This window comes from Pantherophis guttatus, chromosome 4 (assembly GCF_059756535.1).
Source record: "Pantherophis guttatus breed Tessera chromosome 4, ASM5975653v1, whole genome shotgun sequence".
Classification (NCBI taxonomy): Eukaryota; Metazoa; Chordata; class Lepidosauria; order Squamata; family Colubridae; genus Pantherophis; species Pantherophis guttatus.
The window spans coordinates 135,280,855-135,296,096 of NC_142066.1; the positions used below are offsets into that span (position 1 = coordinate 135,280,855).

Below are 15,242 nucleotides of genomic sequence, written 5' to 3' on the forward strand. Positions count from 1 at the left end.
ACTTACCTTTACTACTGGTTCGTAACGGGATTGCACACACACACTCACTTCGCTCACGCATGCACAGATCGCTTCTGATGACGTCAGGGTCAGTGGGAGGAGTCTCCCGGCAGTTTTATTACCAGTTCTATAGAACCAGTCCGAACCGGGGGTAACCCACCATTGCATATTGCCCCCAACAATCTGGGTCCTCATTTTACCGACCTCAGAAGCATGGAAGGCTGAGTCAACCTTGAACCTGGTGAGATTCAAACTGCCAAATTGCAGACAGCTGGCAGTCAGCAGAAGTAGCCTGCAATACTGCATTCTAACCCTTGTGCCATCACAGCTCTTATAGCTCTTAAACTTACATATACCACCCCATAGTGCTTTACATGAGTGGTTTACAAAGGTTAGCATATTTCCCCCAACAATCTGAGTCCTCATTTTATCAACCTCGGAAGGATGGAAGGATAGCTGAGTCAACCTTGAGCTGGTCAGGACCGAACTCCTAGCTATGGGCAGAGTTAATCTGCAATGCTACATTCTAACACTGTAGTTTGTGGTTAAAAAACACACACTAGAGTATTGAAAATCTTTTGTTCCATATGTATACAGTTCAAAGTAAAATTGGGTGTAATGTCCCTTCCAGTTGTATCTTTTTATCATGTTAAGTTAGTATCTTATTGTAACTAGAATTCTAGGAGGAAGGACACAGCTATGGTGTGTTCAAAGCAATTTGTACTGTAATTAATTATAGAAGTACGTGCCTGTCATACAGAATGCTTGATAGATTGCAGAGTTTTCTTTCTAAATAAAATCTTTTACCAACCCTTATATAAACCGAATTAGAAAATTAATTTGTAATATCTTTATGTTGCCAGAAAGGATTCGATGTGTTTAATGCACTGGACTTGATGGAAAACAAAACATTCCTGGAAAAACTGAAATTTGGTATTGGTGATGGCAATCTGCAGTATTATTTGTATAACTGGAGATGTCCTGGCATGGATTCTGAAAAGGTAACATATTTATACCAGAGAGTTTGATTGTCCTTTCTATGCTTCTGGAGATAACAAATAGTAACCAATACTTCCAGAAGATAAGGTGGTCAAAAAGGCTGACATATAGTAATGTCCAGATTCTCTATAGATTCTTCATTTGTGTAATGATATGAAATATACTGAGTAGCTCCTCCAATAGCAATGCTTCTCTGTGCCTGCCTGCCTTCCCTCTATATTTGGGATTCCCCACACAGTGCCTGTGAATAATAATGTATTAGTAAAGACTTCTCTTGATGGACTCTGCATCATTGGAAAATTAGCATGCTTGAGAACACTACCTTCATTTTCAAGAATACCTCTGGCCTCCTAGGTACGGAATGGAACAACTTGCCATAGCCAACACACTGGGTCAACCAGCTATGGGACAACTCACTACAGGACAATTCAGCAAATACAAAAGTAAATTAATTTCAATGGAACCATGGCTGATAATAAAGTCAATCCAGAAATGTAAGAGTTACAATAATTTTGATGAAAAAGTGGTCATTAAGAATAAATGTAACTGAATGAACCGATCAATACAGAATTGAACTGTCCTGCAGCAAGTTGGCCGCAACAAGGGGTCCTGCACCCGCCCCCCCAAGTAAGCATAGGCTCATTGCACATAGCTCCCCAAAATTCCCCACCTGGAGTTGGAAGTGAGAATTGGGGGGGCCGATAGAAAATGTGGTGATTTTATAATTGCCCATACTCGTAATAGCCACCGTTTGGCCAACTGACAGGATTCTTCTCCCTGTGGCAATACTTCCTTGTGAGAATGCTTATAGTGCTCCCAAGTGCCACACTATACTCCAAGCATGAAGGACTTTGGTTTTATCTGCAGTAACATCTATGTTATCATTTTTCTAGGTTGGTCTTGTATTACAATAAGGTGAAAGGACACTTATATTTATAATTCTTGGAAGTCATCATCTGAGCTGTTGGATGCTCTTGGATCCGTACAGTTCAAGAGGAGCCAAAGCACAATGCCTGATGAACTTAAATCTATCAGTCAAACCTTAGGGGAGGGAGGGCTACAAGAAGAAGTGAAGATTTCTGAGCTCAACTAGCCCTTCAACTCTGAATAGGAACAAAAACGCTTATGAACCTTTTACTGTTTGTCAATGAAAAAGAAATAAAGCACATTTGTTTAATTTTAAATGCTTAGCTCGCATCTTGATGCAAAGGGTACTTTTCTCTGTTTCCCTGCATAAAAATAATTAAAAAAAGACTTTTTGTACAATAATGAAGTTGCAGTGGTGGAATAGAGTACAAATACTTTACTGTAATGTGACTGAACTGCTGCATTTCTATTTATTAAGTAGTGGTGTATGTTTATCAATGTAACGAAATGAAGGAGCCAATTTTGAGTATTTCTGCTTATTTTCATGACGTGGATGTCATCATCGTCAAGAGAAAAGCTTTGGGAATATGACTGGTAGGAAAACATGCAGATTTGGGATATCTTTTGTAATGTGGAGTGGAACAGACATATGCTGGTTGGAATAGTACATGTTTCTCCATAAACGATGCTGCCAAATCAATAAAAATACAAATTTGTAATTTGATCTTCAATAGATCAGTGACTTGATTATAGTACAGCACTGCTGAATGCACATGTTGATATCCTTCCTGAGCTATGGTATTCTTTTCATCTTACAGTTCTGAAAAAGAAAATTTTACACTGTTTTTGATGGTACAATAACAGCAGCCTGTACATGAAACTGAGAATATATTAGTACTGTTATGAAGATGTGTTAAGATGAATGTGTTTTAAGGCTTTTGCAGAATTGCACATATTCCTTTTGTCTACTTGTTTTTTAACTGAAAAATATGTTTGTATAAATAAGTAAATTTGTTGCTGGTAGTAGCAATATAATTCTGGTTTGGGGAAGAGGTAGTTTCATAGTACACATTTGTATACATTTTTGTTTTTTTCGTTGGCAGAAATATGTGCCAAAATGTCTTGGTTCATATCTTATGGTAAATCTTAATATGGTTTTGTTTGGCTTAGTGTGTCATGCAAATACAACCTACCATAATTTCTTTAACAAACAATAGTTTAGCAAAATGCATGAACCAGGTCAAGATATCTGTTTCTTTTTGGATTAATAGAGTTCAGTTTAGAATATGGTAAAGCGCTGCATATGCAACCACATTTTCAGCAACCGTTTATATATAGATTTGTCAAACTGTTTTCACACATCACAGTAAGCCATTGTTTGTTGGAAAACTATAGTTAGTTTATAGACAACAAAATATTAGTTTGGTCAATTTTTGAGGCATTTTTGTTTCCTTTATTTTAAGCTCAATTATTTGCCCTTCTCCAACTGGCATTTTCCCAATGCATCGGACTACAACTTCTAGAATCTTCCCGTAAATAAAAACAGCAGCCTCATTTGAACATAGTGCCAAGCCATAACATCATTTGTTTGGTTTTTGACTGCATGTTTGTCAACCCCCATAGGATGCTTGACATGCTATTGGAAGTGGCTATCTAAATTTTGATATTTCTTGAATAATTCTTGTTTTTCCACATTTCAAAATAGTATCTTGATCCCATCACATTTTTGAGAGGTGTGGAGGGGGAATTGTAGATGTTTAATAGTGACCTAAACATCTTTTCAAGGTAGATTCATCAAGTACAAAGTTTTTGGAGAAAAAGTGTTATCAATATTTGATCCTAATTTGTTAGTAGCCTCGGTAGACAGTATAACAAGCAGTTTAACCAAATACTGAAACGATATTTGTACATTTCTAAATGTGGAAATTTTCAAAGAGATTCCAATAGCCTAGCTTAGAATGAACATGAAATCATGTGTTTTCGTCACTCCTAAATCAAAAACTGCTAATTCGGTTGCTAAATCTCAAGCTTGTACTCTTTTCCTATTGTTAGATAGCTAATGAGGGAAGGGACTCTTGTACATGTTTTCCCAAAAGCTGGTGTTGCATATAAACCAGGAATTAAAATTTGAAATGTTGCCAGAAACCCCCAAAGCATTAATCCTGGATTTTACATTAGTAGTTACAAAATCTGTGCTTAAAAGTAACTTACACTTTGTTAACGAACACAGTTCTATACTTCCTATCCTGTTTCTCCCTCAAATTTTCCTGTTTCTACAACCCGTTCTATAGCAATTTAATGAAGTAAGTTTATTCTGAACAATTATTTTAATTATACAATCAGGACCAATTTTAGTGCTTGGATTTAATAACATATTTATCTGAATATGACAATACTGTGTCCTCCTCTTAGAAATCTGCTTTTCTGGACCAGTTCACCTCACAAGCTATTAATCCAAAAGCCTGAAGTCTCAAATGCCTCTCTATCTTTGTTCAGGGAACTGATCTGATAAGCTAAAGAAATTTGTATTATTAAAAGCAAAATGCATCTATGCTCAGTTCTGCATGTCCTACTCAATGAGAATCACAACTGTTTTAAGAAAAAATATTAAACAGAAAAAGTCTGTGCTCTCAAATGTGCAGCTGTTTTCAGTTACAGCCTCTTAACAGTTCTTGAATTTTATTGGCACCAATGAATGTTTCAATAAATGTATCACTTTCATACTATTTTGTTTTGAATAATTATGTTTAGCCTACATTATTTGTTACTTCAAAAACCAGGATATTCTGTTTAAAATGATACAACCTGTACAGACTGGGGAAGATGGAAGTTGTAATCCAAAATATCTGGAAAGCACCAGATTAGGAAAGGCCCTCCTAATTAACTGTAGAAGGCGCTATGAACTGAGTATGACTTTTACCCCAACATCAGGTACAATGGCCAGCTTTTCCATCTGGCCTACTTAAGGTTACCAATATCACTAGAAACAAATTTTACATATACATGTACACACTTGTAGAATACATACATATTTCTATGCTGTATCTACCTACAGAAGCCACATTCCAAAAAAGTTATAGCCAGGATAAATAAGTTATATTTATTGAATTCATAATTCTTAATAAAAATCACTTAGAACAACAGGCTATTTATACAATGAACTATTTTTTTTGTTGGCATACATGAACACATTTCTCCTAGCTATTCACTGGCTAGAAATTAGTTAAGGGAAGGCAGAAGAAAAATATAAAATAAAAAATAAGGGGAAGAAATAACAATGGAAAAAAAGGAAACTATTTTTTAAGCATTAAATATATTAAGCAGCCCCTTCTAGATGGGTACATTTAAAAAAAAAATCAGATGGCTAGTTTCAGTTCAAATTCAAAACTAATTTGCAAAAAATGTTTTCAGTGATATGACATTATTACACATCATAGTTTAGGCAAATGGAAATGCAAACTAGAAATCAACATTACTTTGAAATACGTTTTTTAGTTTTGGGAAGTTTGCGACATTTTTTTGGATTGGGAACAACATTTTTAACTTTAAGTGTCTGAAGAGCTATGGTAGGGGAAGCGAGTAGGCTGTTCTCTGCTAGTTTCCACTTGTGACTCAGAGAGCTGCCTACTGGGGTAGACTCAGTGAATTCGGTAGCTGAAGCTGTCATAACATCAGTATCACTTACTAAAAGTGGTTCAGTTCCATGCTGCATCCATGGCAGATCTAAACTAGGAATTCGTGGAATAATTACTTCAAGTACCTTTGCAAACACATCAGCAGTTCTTTTAAACCCCAAAGCCAGCACAGATGTTAATCCAAGCAATGGGGCTAATGTTTCGCTGAGACGTGGAACTTGCCCAGCTGGGATAGCTCGACTTGCACTGAGTGGAATCAGATGAGATGTTAGCAAGGCAGGTTTGGCAGATTTGCATACCAGTATAAGAGACAATTCATTTTTTTCTAAAGCTCTAGTTACTTCATTTATCCCAATAGCAAGCTGGTTCCTGATTTGCACATCGGACCACCCATGTGCTTTTGGGTCATCGGCCCCTTTGTCCTCATTAACTTTGCTCGGAAGATTGCAACATTCTTCCTTCTTTCGCCTTTTGCTGGAAGTGGGTTTCATTCTCTTCCGATCCTCTATCTTTTTAAACCCAATCTGCTTAATGACTCCTTCCAAGGCCTGCAAGACAAAATGCATATCCTCTCCTGGTAGTGTACACCATTGTGGAATATACGGGTTGTTCAAAGATGTTTTCACAATTTGTTTGGATTTACGAGCTGATCCTTTCCCCCGTAGAACAGACATTTTGGTGTTCTTACACTTTGGAACTCAATCTGAAATGAACACAAGAAAAAAGGTTTTAAGTATTTTGCTTAACATGTAGCATTAATTAAAAATAATAAAATGTCCCATTTGCTTTTCTTATATTGACTTTATTCTATGCTATTAAAAGAATCCGAAGCTGTAATTTTACAGCTGAAAAATATTTATCCCTGTGGTATTGGAAAAAAGCTATACCCAAGTAGCTACAGTACTGTTAATGATTTGCCTATAATAATAATACAAAACCCAGCGTTCAATCAATCAATGTAATATTTTCACTTGGGGCACAAGTAACTAAAATTAAATTACCATTTTCTGAATGCATTATGCAAAAACTTCTCTCTCCTGAAAAGTCTGAAAGATGGAAGGAAAAAGATGAGGCAGATAGGTGTATTTGGTTACATCGGCAATGGGAACACTGTTGGAAGCTCTGAAGGACCAGGCTGGAAATAGATCATGCTGGATGTCTAACTAAAATGATACAAACTTGATGACAAATCAATTGATCAACAGAAAATCCCAGCAGGGACTGGAAGAGCTGGAGCATCAAGAAAGCCTTTGAACCAATAGATTGCCAAACTCTTGTGCTTACAATATGGGGAAAAAATTAGATCATCTCAGAAATGGAAGGGTTTTTTCTCTCCCATTGATGTTAATTGTAGAAAAAAGTAAATAAAGGTAAAATAAAAGAGAGAAAAATGTTTATCTAGGCTTGTACAAACCAACAGGGTTTAAGAAGTGCCAACTTGTCTGCCAAATATTGTCATATCCTTCCCCTATTGCAAGATAATTCATGCTATTAGTTGCTAGCAACCAACATATGTATGTATTCCAACCACATATGCTGTACACATAAAAGAATGATAAATAATAGGAAAAAACAGCTATGAAGTATTCCTGAACATCCATCCCTTCCTGGTCACAAAAGAGTTGTGTCCTCATAATACATGCATCCATAACCTGATAGTTTAGGTGCTCACAATATTAACTATTCAAATGGCAGGGATTTATACACTAAGCTAAAATAGGCTTGGCTAAGTTGTTATCCTCCCTTGAAAAATATATAAGGTTGGGAAAGGTGGAATGAACATGAAGTCAATTAGAGAAATGAAGGGTGACCTACTGGAAGACGTAAAGGCAAAGATGTGTTGGAGCTGGCTCATGAAAGTCAATTTTAAATTTTGTAGAAACTGCTCAGCCAGTTGTCAGCAGAGCTGAGCCACAATGTCCAGCATGCCAATCAGCTGTTCAGAGGCTAGCAGCACAGAGAAATGGACTGGAACTGGCAGAGCAGGCTGCAAAACATCTATAACCTAAAGAACCAAGTTGAAAACTGATAATCCTGGATAATCTATGTGGTTCCAGGAGCTGATACCAACTAAAAGACCCATCATCAAGTTTCTTATCCAGTGTGTCATGCAAAATAGCCAATTTTTAAGCTTTCTGTTATAAAGAGCATTGAGATCAACCTTTGGAGACTACATGGACACACTCATGCTTCCTTGGCAAAAATATGGAAACAACTTCTTTGATGCTTTTATCATTCCCAGATTCCACCACCACCAGCCCCCAATAAAGGTCCCGTTCTAATTTCAGAATTTTGGGACACCTTTCTCTGCTAAATGCCGCAAACCGCTGACAGGCAATAAAACAGTGAGGTAGAACCCCCCAGAACAATAAAGCAAACAGACTCAGAAACTTCAGGTTGTGCACAGAAACGCAGCTTTCGAAACCAGCCACTGATACAAATTAAAAGAAAGAAACGCTCCTTAAAGCTGCAATAGTAGACATAACTTAATAGAGAAGGAAAAGATAATCGCCCAGTAAAGTTCCCCCCCCCTTCCTTAAAGGAGAGCTATTGCATGGAGCTCTTCCATCCGATTTAAAGGGAATTCTGGGTTCGCTATCAACGAAGCAGGTAAAAGGCAACGCTACATACACGTGCGCCTTCACTCACTTGGCTAACCAGCAGCTTCACGTGTCTCCAACCCACCGGGAGGTGCACGCCACCTGCTTCCCGTCCAAACTCCAGCGGCGCGATCAATTTCTCCCTGCACCGATGGAAGCGCAGCGGCGCTCACGCAGAAGCAACGCTCGGTGGCAAGGGCATCTTTCCCACGCCGTGTTCAGCAGAGCAGGAAGCGGAAGCGGCCGGCTGCGCGTCAAGTTTAGGCTCACGCTCGCCTCGCTAGCGCCTCTTCGCGTCTGGGCGGACTCTGGACGGAAAGGAAAGGCGCGCAACCGATCAACTCCAGATTGCTGTGAACAGCCCCTACCTTTCTGCATTCACGCCTCTCCTGAGCGCCCCCCAATGGCCATAACCCGCAGAATTGCCTGAACTATAACGACGGTGAAAAAGCCAGAACAAGAATTCCTGAAACGGGATCTTTTAAATAAAAATCATGCCGCTAATAGTGCAAAAACAAAACAAAACAAAACAAAACACCAGGACACATCACAAAGTAAAAACAATAAATAGGAAGCCACAGAGAAATTATAACTCTTACAAGGTTCGATTAGCCTAAGGTGACCAGATTTTAACATTGGTAAAGAGGGACATTGTGGGCGTGGCTTATTTTGTGGGCGTGGCTAGCTGGTCATGTGACCGGGTGGGCGTGGCTAGCTGGTCATGTGACCGGGTGGGCGTGGCTAGCTGGTCATGTGACCGGGTGGCCATGGCTATGTGTATAGGGTAAGGTGCACAGATTTTAACATTGGTAAGAAGGACACCATTGTGGGCGTGACTTATTGTGTGGGCGTGGCTTGGAGGCCATGTGACTGGGTGGGCGTGGCTAGCTGGTCATGTGACCGGGTGGCCATGGCTATGTGTATAGGGACTACTCAGAGGGCTGAAAAGTCATTTCTGACAGGTCCTCACACTTTTGACTGGTCCTCACACTTATGACCATCCTCACATTTATGCCCGTGCAGTATTCTTAACAACCATGTCACTCATTTCACAACTGCTTCTCTTCACCATGGTGACAAGATAGGGCAAAAATGTAAAATGTGAGGACAGTCGTAAGTTCGAGGACTGGTCAAAAGTGTGAGGACCAGTCAAAAATAACTTTTTCAGCCCTCTGAGTAGTCCATATGCATTAAAGGATACAGCAATAGAGAGGGATGAAGGAATGGAAATTAGAGTAGGAGTGAGGGTAAGAGAGGGAGGAAGAGAGGAGGAGAAGGAGAAAGGAAGAGGAAGTAGGGAGGAGAAAAAGAGGGTGGGGGGAAGAGAAAGTAAGAAGGAAAGAAAAGAGAGTGGTGGTAGGTTTGAGGAGAAAGATTGCTGTACAATAAAAAAGATGAAAGGGAAGAAAGCCAACCCCAAGCAAATATAAAGATATTAAGATTAAGAATGAATTGTTAAACTTTAAAGAATAAAAGAGAACAAATATGAATAAATGGCAATAATTAGAAACACACATACAAACATACAATGTATTTTCTTTGGACAGAATATTTGGCTGGTTCACAAATTTAAACAGCGTTTAGTCATTTCAATTAAATTTACAATTTCTATATTTCCTTTTTGCCATATTTATTCCTCATCTATTTTTTTTAAAAAAACAATATTACCCTTCATCCTCATCTCTGATCTTAATCAAATTCAATTTTTCCCTTCTATTCTATATTATACCCCTTCCCATTGTCATCTATTTTTATATCCATCCTCACATTGGTTAATTATGTAATTATGTAATACAGTTGTTTAATACAAATTCAACATTTTAATATAAATCAATTAGTTATATAACTATCTTTTTTGTATATTAATCAATATGAACATGAATATTCCAATTATTTCCATGCAATCCAATTTCTTACAAATCAATTAATTCTATTTACCAATAATAATAAACCAAATAATTTCCCCCATATATTCCTCCAAACCACAACTTAACCATTTCTGCTTTCAACACAATATACAATTATTAATAGTATCTCAATTATTACAATTCCCTAGTTAAATAGAGCTTTTTTTCTTTTGTGTTTTAAAATCTTGAACTCTCCTCTTTTGCCCAAAATTTCCCATTGTTTGCAGTTTTGTACCTACCTTTTTTGGTGAGGAAAAAGAAAAAGAAAAAGAAAGAAATCTCTCTCTGCCTCATTTTGTCACGTTGCAGGTTTAGTTTCGCTTTCGCCTTTGTTTTCAGTATAGCTAGGGGGAAAAAAATCTGCTCCAGGAACTTTTTGCAGCTTTTTGCAGCTAATTAACCTAGCGGAAGCTGTTAACAGGGGCTGTTTTTTCTATTTTTGCAGGCATGGGTCTATTCATTTTTTTTTAACACTGATCAGCTGTAGGTCGGCCCTTTGAAGCCCCGCGGCAAGAGTTTAAAGAGTTTTTTTTCCCTCTAGCCATCAGCGGGGATTCAGGAGGCAGCCGGGACTCAGGAGGCAGAATGAAAAATCGGGACTTTTTTAAAACGCCGCGGACGCGGGACAAATTGCTCAAAAGCGGGACTGTCCCGCCAAAAGCGGGACGTCTGGTCACCTTAGATTAGCCCTTAACACTTCCAAATGTATCCAGAGCGATAGAATAACTTGAAACATCAACATTTTTCTCCTTGCCAGCCCAAATAGTAACATTCACCAAGCCAGGACTAGTGATGCAATTAAGATTAAACTGCCATTAAGAACCCAGACTGGTCCAGTTTACTAGCATATCATCTGGTGGGACCAGGAAGAGAGTTTTTCTCCTATGCTTCCTCACTCTGTGGAACATCATTCCCCTGACCTTGGATTGGCCCCGCTAACCTCTTTAGGAAGGCCCTGAAGACTCTCCCACCATGCCTAAGGGGTCTGGCAATGGTGGGGAGTTCTTACAATCGGTATCTTGAGCTGTTGCAGGATGAATTCTGCTGCTGATCATGATTTTTTTAAAAAATTATGAATACTTTTTGTATTTTTGTTCATTAATTTTTCATTTGTTTTTATTGGATTATTTTTATCTGTTGTGAACTGCCTTAGAGTTGCTTAGATGAGAGGGGTGAAAAAACTCCAGTAGATTAATTTAATATGATTCCAGATCTCACACAAAAATATGTCCCACATCAATTCTGAATAAAAATTCACAAATCTAGTCAACATTTTGAAATGGAAATGAATGTTTTAATCTGTCATTCCTCTTAAATCCTCGGAAATGGTGAATTAGGCTAGAAATTGACCCAGATTGTACGGGCAATAAACTGACTTTGTATAAATATACAAAAGTTTGAAGGCTATTGCTTAACGCATTGTAAGCTGCCCTGAGTCTCCGGCGAAGGGCAGCATATAAATTAAAGCAAAAAAAAAAAAAAAGTTGGTATCTGTAGGAAGTTAGCACCCACCCCTTTCCTGGAAGAGTGAAATATTTTAGGAAATATGAAAAAGGCAGAATATTATATTTCCCTGGATGAGAAATATGAGAAGCATATTTTACAGACAAAGCAGCTCCCACCTTCCTGCCCCTCACCCTTTGTCAATGGGCCATTAAGGCCTGGGCCAGTCTATTCTACATAACAAAGATCTACCTCCTTCAAGCAGCGCCATAGTAGGAATTGCCAAAGATGGGATTAGCCCTCTACACAATAGCAGCAGAAACTCACCACATGTGACCTGGGAAGCACATGTGACCATCAGCCAGCAAGGCCCCCACCCCCTGGGAGTCTGACAACCAATCAGGATACTCTTTCGGGGCCCCAAGAAATGCAGAGCCAGAGAGAGCATAAAACCCGAGGATTTACTGTATCTGCCCTTTTCTGTTCAGGAACTCAAGCCATGTGATCCTGTCCACCATTAAACATCTTTCCAAGCAGTCTCCATGTTTCCAGTGTCTGTTTCCCCACTTGGAGCAGAACCTAGAAGGATGTTTCTTCCAACATATCAGTATTTTATTTTGGTATCTATGACTGGCAAAAGATTGGGTTGGGTGGAAATTCTGCATTCTATGCAGCAATTCAAAATATTTTTTGGTAGAAAAATGATTTAGATCTTCAAGCATCAATCCTTTTCAGATTTCAATAATATAATATTTGATAAATTTTGCTGACCAAGAAATTGGCATTTCAAGCACTTTTCCCCAATAGGAAAGAAGCAAATAGCAGAATTAGATTCATCGTAAATTATCTTATTTTGCCAAGGCCTTCTAAATTGCATAACCCATTGGTTGGTTAGCTTGGCCTTAGCTGATTCTTTTTTGGTCCTTATGTGTCATCAATTTAACGTTGTCTCTTAGTGACTGGCCTTTTCCAGGATGATCTGTTTCCAAGCTAGCTCTTCAGGTATCTCAATAGTGGACCCATCAATGTTACAAGCAAGTCCATCCACTTTGCTACTGATCAATCCCTTTTCTCTTTCCTTCCACCTTTCTTAGTATTATAGAGAGTTGTATCTTTTCAAAATGACTCCAGATTACAATTTGCACCTGCCCAATTGCACCTTGGATGAAAATCTCTAGATAGCAAAATCATCAATATCTTGCTTCTTCAAAGTTCAACATTCACATGCTACACATTCATGTATCACAGAGAAAACTGTTGCTTGAGTGATTCTATGAACAACCATATTCCAACATCTAAATATCATTTCCAAGTATTTTATTGTTACACAATCATGTGTTAAGTCTGCTGTCTATTTCTTGATTGCTGGTCTCTTTACTATTGATGTCAACCCTAAAAGGCAGAAGTACAGTATCTACCCCTTTAATATCTTCACTATGAGTTCTAGAATCAGTGACTGTATCCACTACCTTTAGTTTGTTCTTTTTATTTAATAATCCCATTTGTTTTATTAGTCCTTGATTTTCATTACTAGAGTTTGAGATAATTTGCATTTTCAGTTATCACAATAATGTCATAAGCACAATGTATTTTTCTTTTTCCAGTTTTAAATCTAGTCATCTTCTTCCAGTCCAACCTTTCACTATATTATCTCATATAGGCTGAATAAATATTTAGTCTTGTCACATTGCTTTACCAACCTAGATCTAAACTGTTTTTTCATCCTGTAGCTTTCTCTCCAGCATATAGCTCTTCCTATAATCAATTGGTTGCAAATTACTTTCTCATCACTATCATAATTGTGAATAGTAAACAAGGCAGTTCCTAAATGAGAGAACCTATAGTGTTTTCTGACTTGCACCAGTCAGTGTTGTTTTGCATCCTGTTATTTTAATATAGGCAACTTCATTCCAGTAGGATCAATTACTCCTATTCTGGAAAGAATGACTACTCTCCTTGTCACTAAAAGCTGCATTTTATTTTATTTTATTTTTCCTTTTCACCAGGTGACATTGAGAAGAGTTCTGTCACTTTTAACCCACGTGACAATTTTTTTTTGTCAAACTGCAGTCGCCCCTCCCTTTTTTTAAATTGGTTTGGGAAGGGTAAAGAAACAGAGGAATCTACTAATCAGAGATTGTAATGAACACCAGGTCACTATCATGGCCAAAACCCAAATGAGTTGAATCCCATGAAAGTCACTCTTAATCCAGCCTCATTTCTAGTTTATGCACAGGAGACAAGCAATTTAAACGGCAGTGAGGAAAATCCCTTAAGAGTATTGGGGATGAGATTAGATATGCACATTTGGTTTTATTAAATAGAGAACCGGATTAGGATGCAATAAGGAGTCTCTTAAAATTTGCTGAGGAAAAGAAATAAACAAATGATTGTTAATATACTGTTTTATTGTACATTGTTTAATTATTTAAATTTTATAAGAAGCAAAGTCAGTTAGAAAGGATGTGCGTACCACATGCACACAAATACATTTTCAGAGTTGATTTTCTACAACTGAAATCAATAGGAGACATCAGAAACTGAAGAGCTTCACTCTAAGGCATCTAGTTTATATAATTAATAGTGAACTGTAGATAAGGCTGCTGAAAAACAAGGAATGTCCTTATTAATTCTGAGTATAAAATAACTGTTAAGAAAATCGCCAGAGGCAAAATCTCCCAATCCAATAAAATAGTCCAGCAGAGTTTGATCAATAGAATATTGATTAATGTATTTACCTGAAATACAATTTCTCCAAATAATTTACTTTTAAAATGAATGTTGCCTTAAGTTAATGAATTTTTCTCATATCTTTTAAAAAGGATGGTTATCTGTCAACTATTCTAAAGTTGTTTTCTTTTCAAATTAATATTTATTCTTTTCAGATTAATAACATAGAAAAGAAAAACTGGAAAAGGGGAAGACTGAAATGCCCTACTTTATTCTGATCTATTCTACTTCATTTTAATTCTTGGTTAGAAAAAATCCAGGGGAAAGGATTTTAGGTGCAATTTTTTTAGCTGTCAAGGAACAAAAGCTGACCCTTGCTGGACACCCCCTTCCCTCAAGTATTGCTCCCTGATTCCAAGGCTGCACTTACATACTTTTCTGATTTAGGCATTGGTGGAGAAAGTTGCATAAGGCAGCTTTCTCTTTCAGCCTAACTCATTTAAGATGAATGTTGTGGGGAAAATAGGAGAAAAAAGATGTGCTGGACATGTTCGCTTCCTTAAATTATTTTAAAAATAATAAAGGCGGGATACAAATAAATAAAATAAAGCAATGAATTCTCAACTAACCACACCAGCTGAATTGACACAATTTAGTAGACACTGGACTGAAAGGGTCCTGTGAAAGCGATCTTTCTCTTCCTTTGACATATTTAGTCCCAAGCATTTTATTAGATATCTGTCCTTTCGGTGCCATGAAGTATATGAACTGTGACAATCAACTCTTATTGTGCTGACGACTATCCTCCAAAACGGAGGGCAGCCCCAAAAGAACCAACCGCGGCTGCCGCGACGCTGCGCACTGCAAGGAGGCTGCCTTTATCTTGCAGCAATCCCAATGCGCTGAAATCTGACCCTCTTTCTCTAGCTTCGAGATTCTAGCGGTTGCAGAACAATACCTCTGACCGAAGGCGAGGTTCCACTGCTGCTCCGCCTAGCAACCGCTCCTCCTCTGGCTCTGATGCTTGCTTTGCATTTATTTCCCTGCTTCGATGCTGCCCGAGTGCACCTCATCCCGAGTTTGTTTTGGCGCACTGAGTAGTACAGCCCCTGGAGTGACGT

General features: G+C 38.0%; 2 protein-coding genes across 6 annotated transcripts in view; one reads left to right on the top strand and one right to left on the bottom strand.

Moving 5' to 3' along the window:
* The window catches only part of NMT2 (N-myristoyltransferase 2), a 43,149-nt gene extending 38,560 nt beyond the window's left edge, over window positions 1-4,589 (top strand). Inside the window, exons 11-12 of the mRNA XM_034402205.3 lie at window positions 864-1,001; window positions 1,893-4,589. Coding sequence (XP_034258096.1) covers window positions 864-1,001; window positions 1,893-1,913 — 159 coding nt within the window. The 3' untranslated portion in view covers window positions 1,914-4,589. The remainder of the gene's footprint in view (window positions 1-863; window positions 1,002-1,892) is intronic.
* Window positions 4,590-4,945: 356 nt separating this feature from the next.
* Window positions 4,946-15,220, bottom strand: RPP38 (ribonuclease P/MRP subunit p38). 5 transcript variants are annotated; one of them, XR_015734071.1, is made up of 3 exons: window positions 15,080-15,216; window positions 8,151-8,409; window positions 4,946-6,204 (listed from the first exon to the last, which is right to left on the bottom strand). XR_015734071.1 is itself a non-coding variant. In XM_060684635.2 (2 exons), the coding sequence occupies exon 2, from the start codon at window positions 6,173-6,175 to the stop codon at window positions 5,339-5,341; it is 837 nt and encodes a 278-aa protein (XP_060540618.2). In that variant the 5' UTR covers window positions 6,176-6,204; window positions 15,080-15,220; the 3' UTR covers window positions 4,946-5,338. The 5 variants fall into 5 exon arrangements, 4 of the variants coding, with proteins under 4 accessions (XP_060540618.2, XP_087748978.1, XP_087748980.1 ...); XM_060684635.2 differs by lacking the exon at window positions 8,151-8,409 and having other exon boundaries at window positions 15,080-15,220; XM_087892852.1 differs by lacking the exon at window positions 15,080-15,216 and having other exon boundaries at window positions 8,151-8,290.
* Between the last annotated feature and the right edge of the window lie 22 nt (window positions 15,221-15,242).

Bases quoted from the DNA above. Each gene is read 5' to 3' on its own strand.
- RPP38 (XM_060684635.2), bottom strand. From the start codon at position 6,175: ATGTCTGTTCTACGGGGGAAAGGATCAGCTCGTAAATCCAAACAAATT.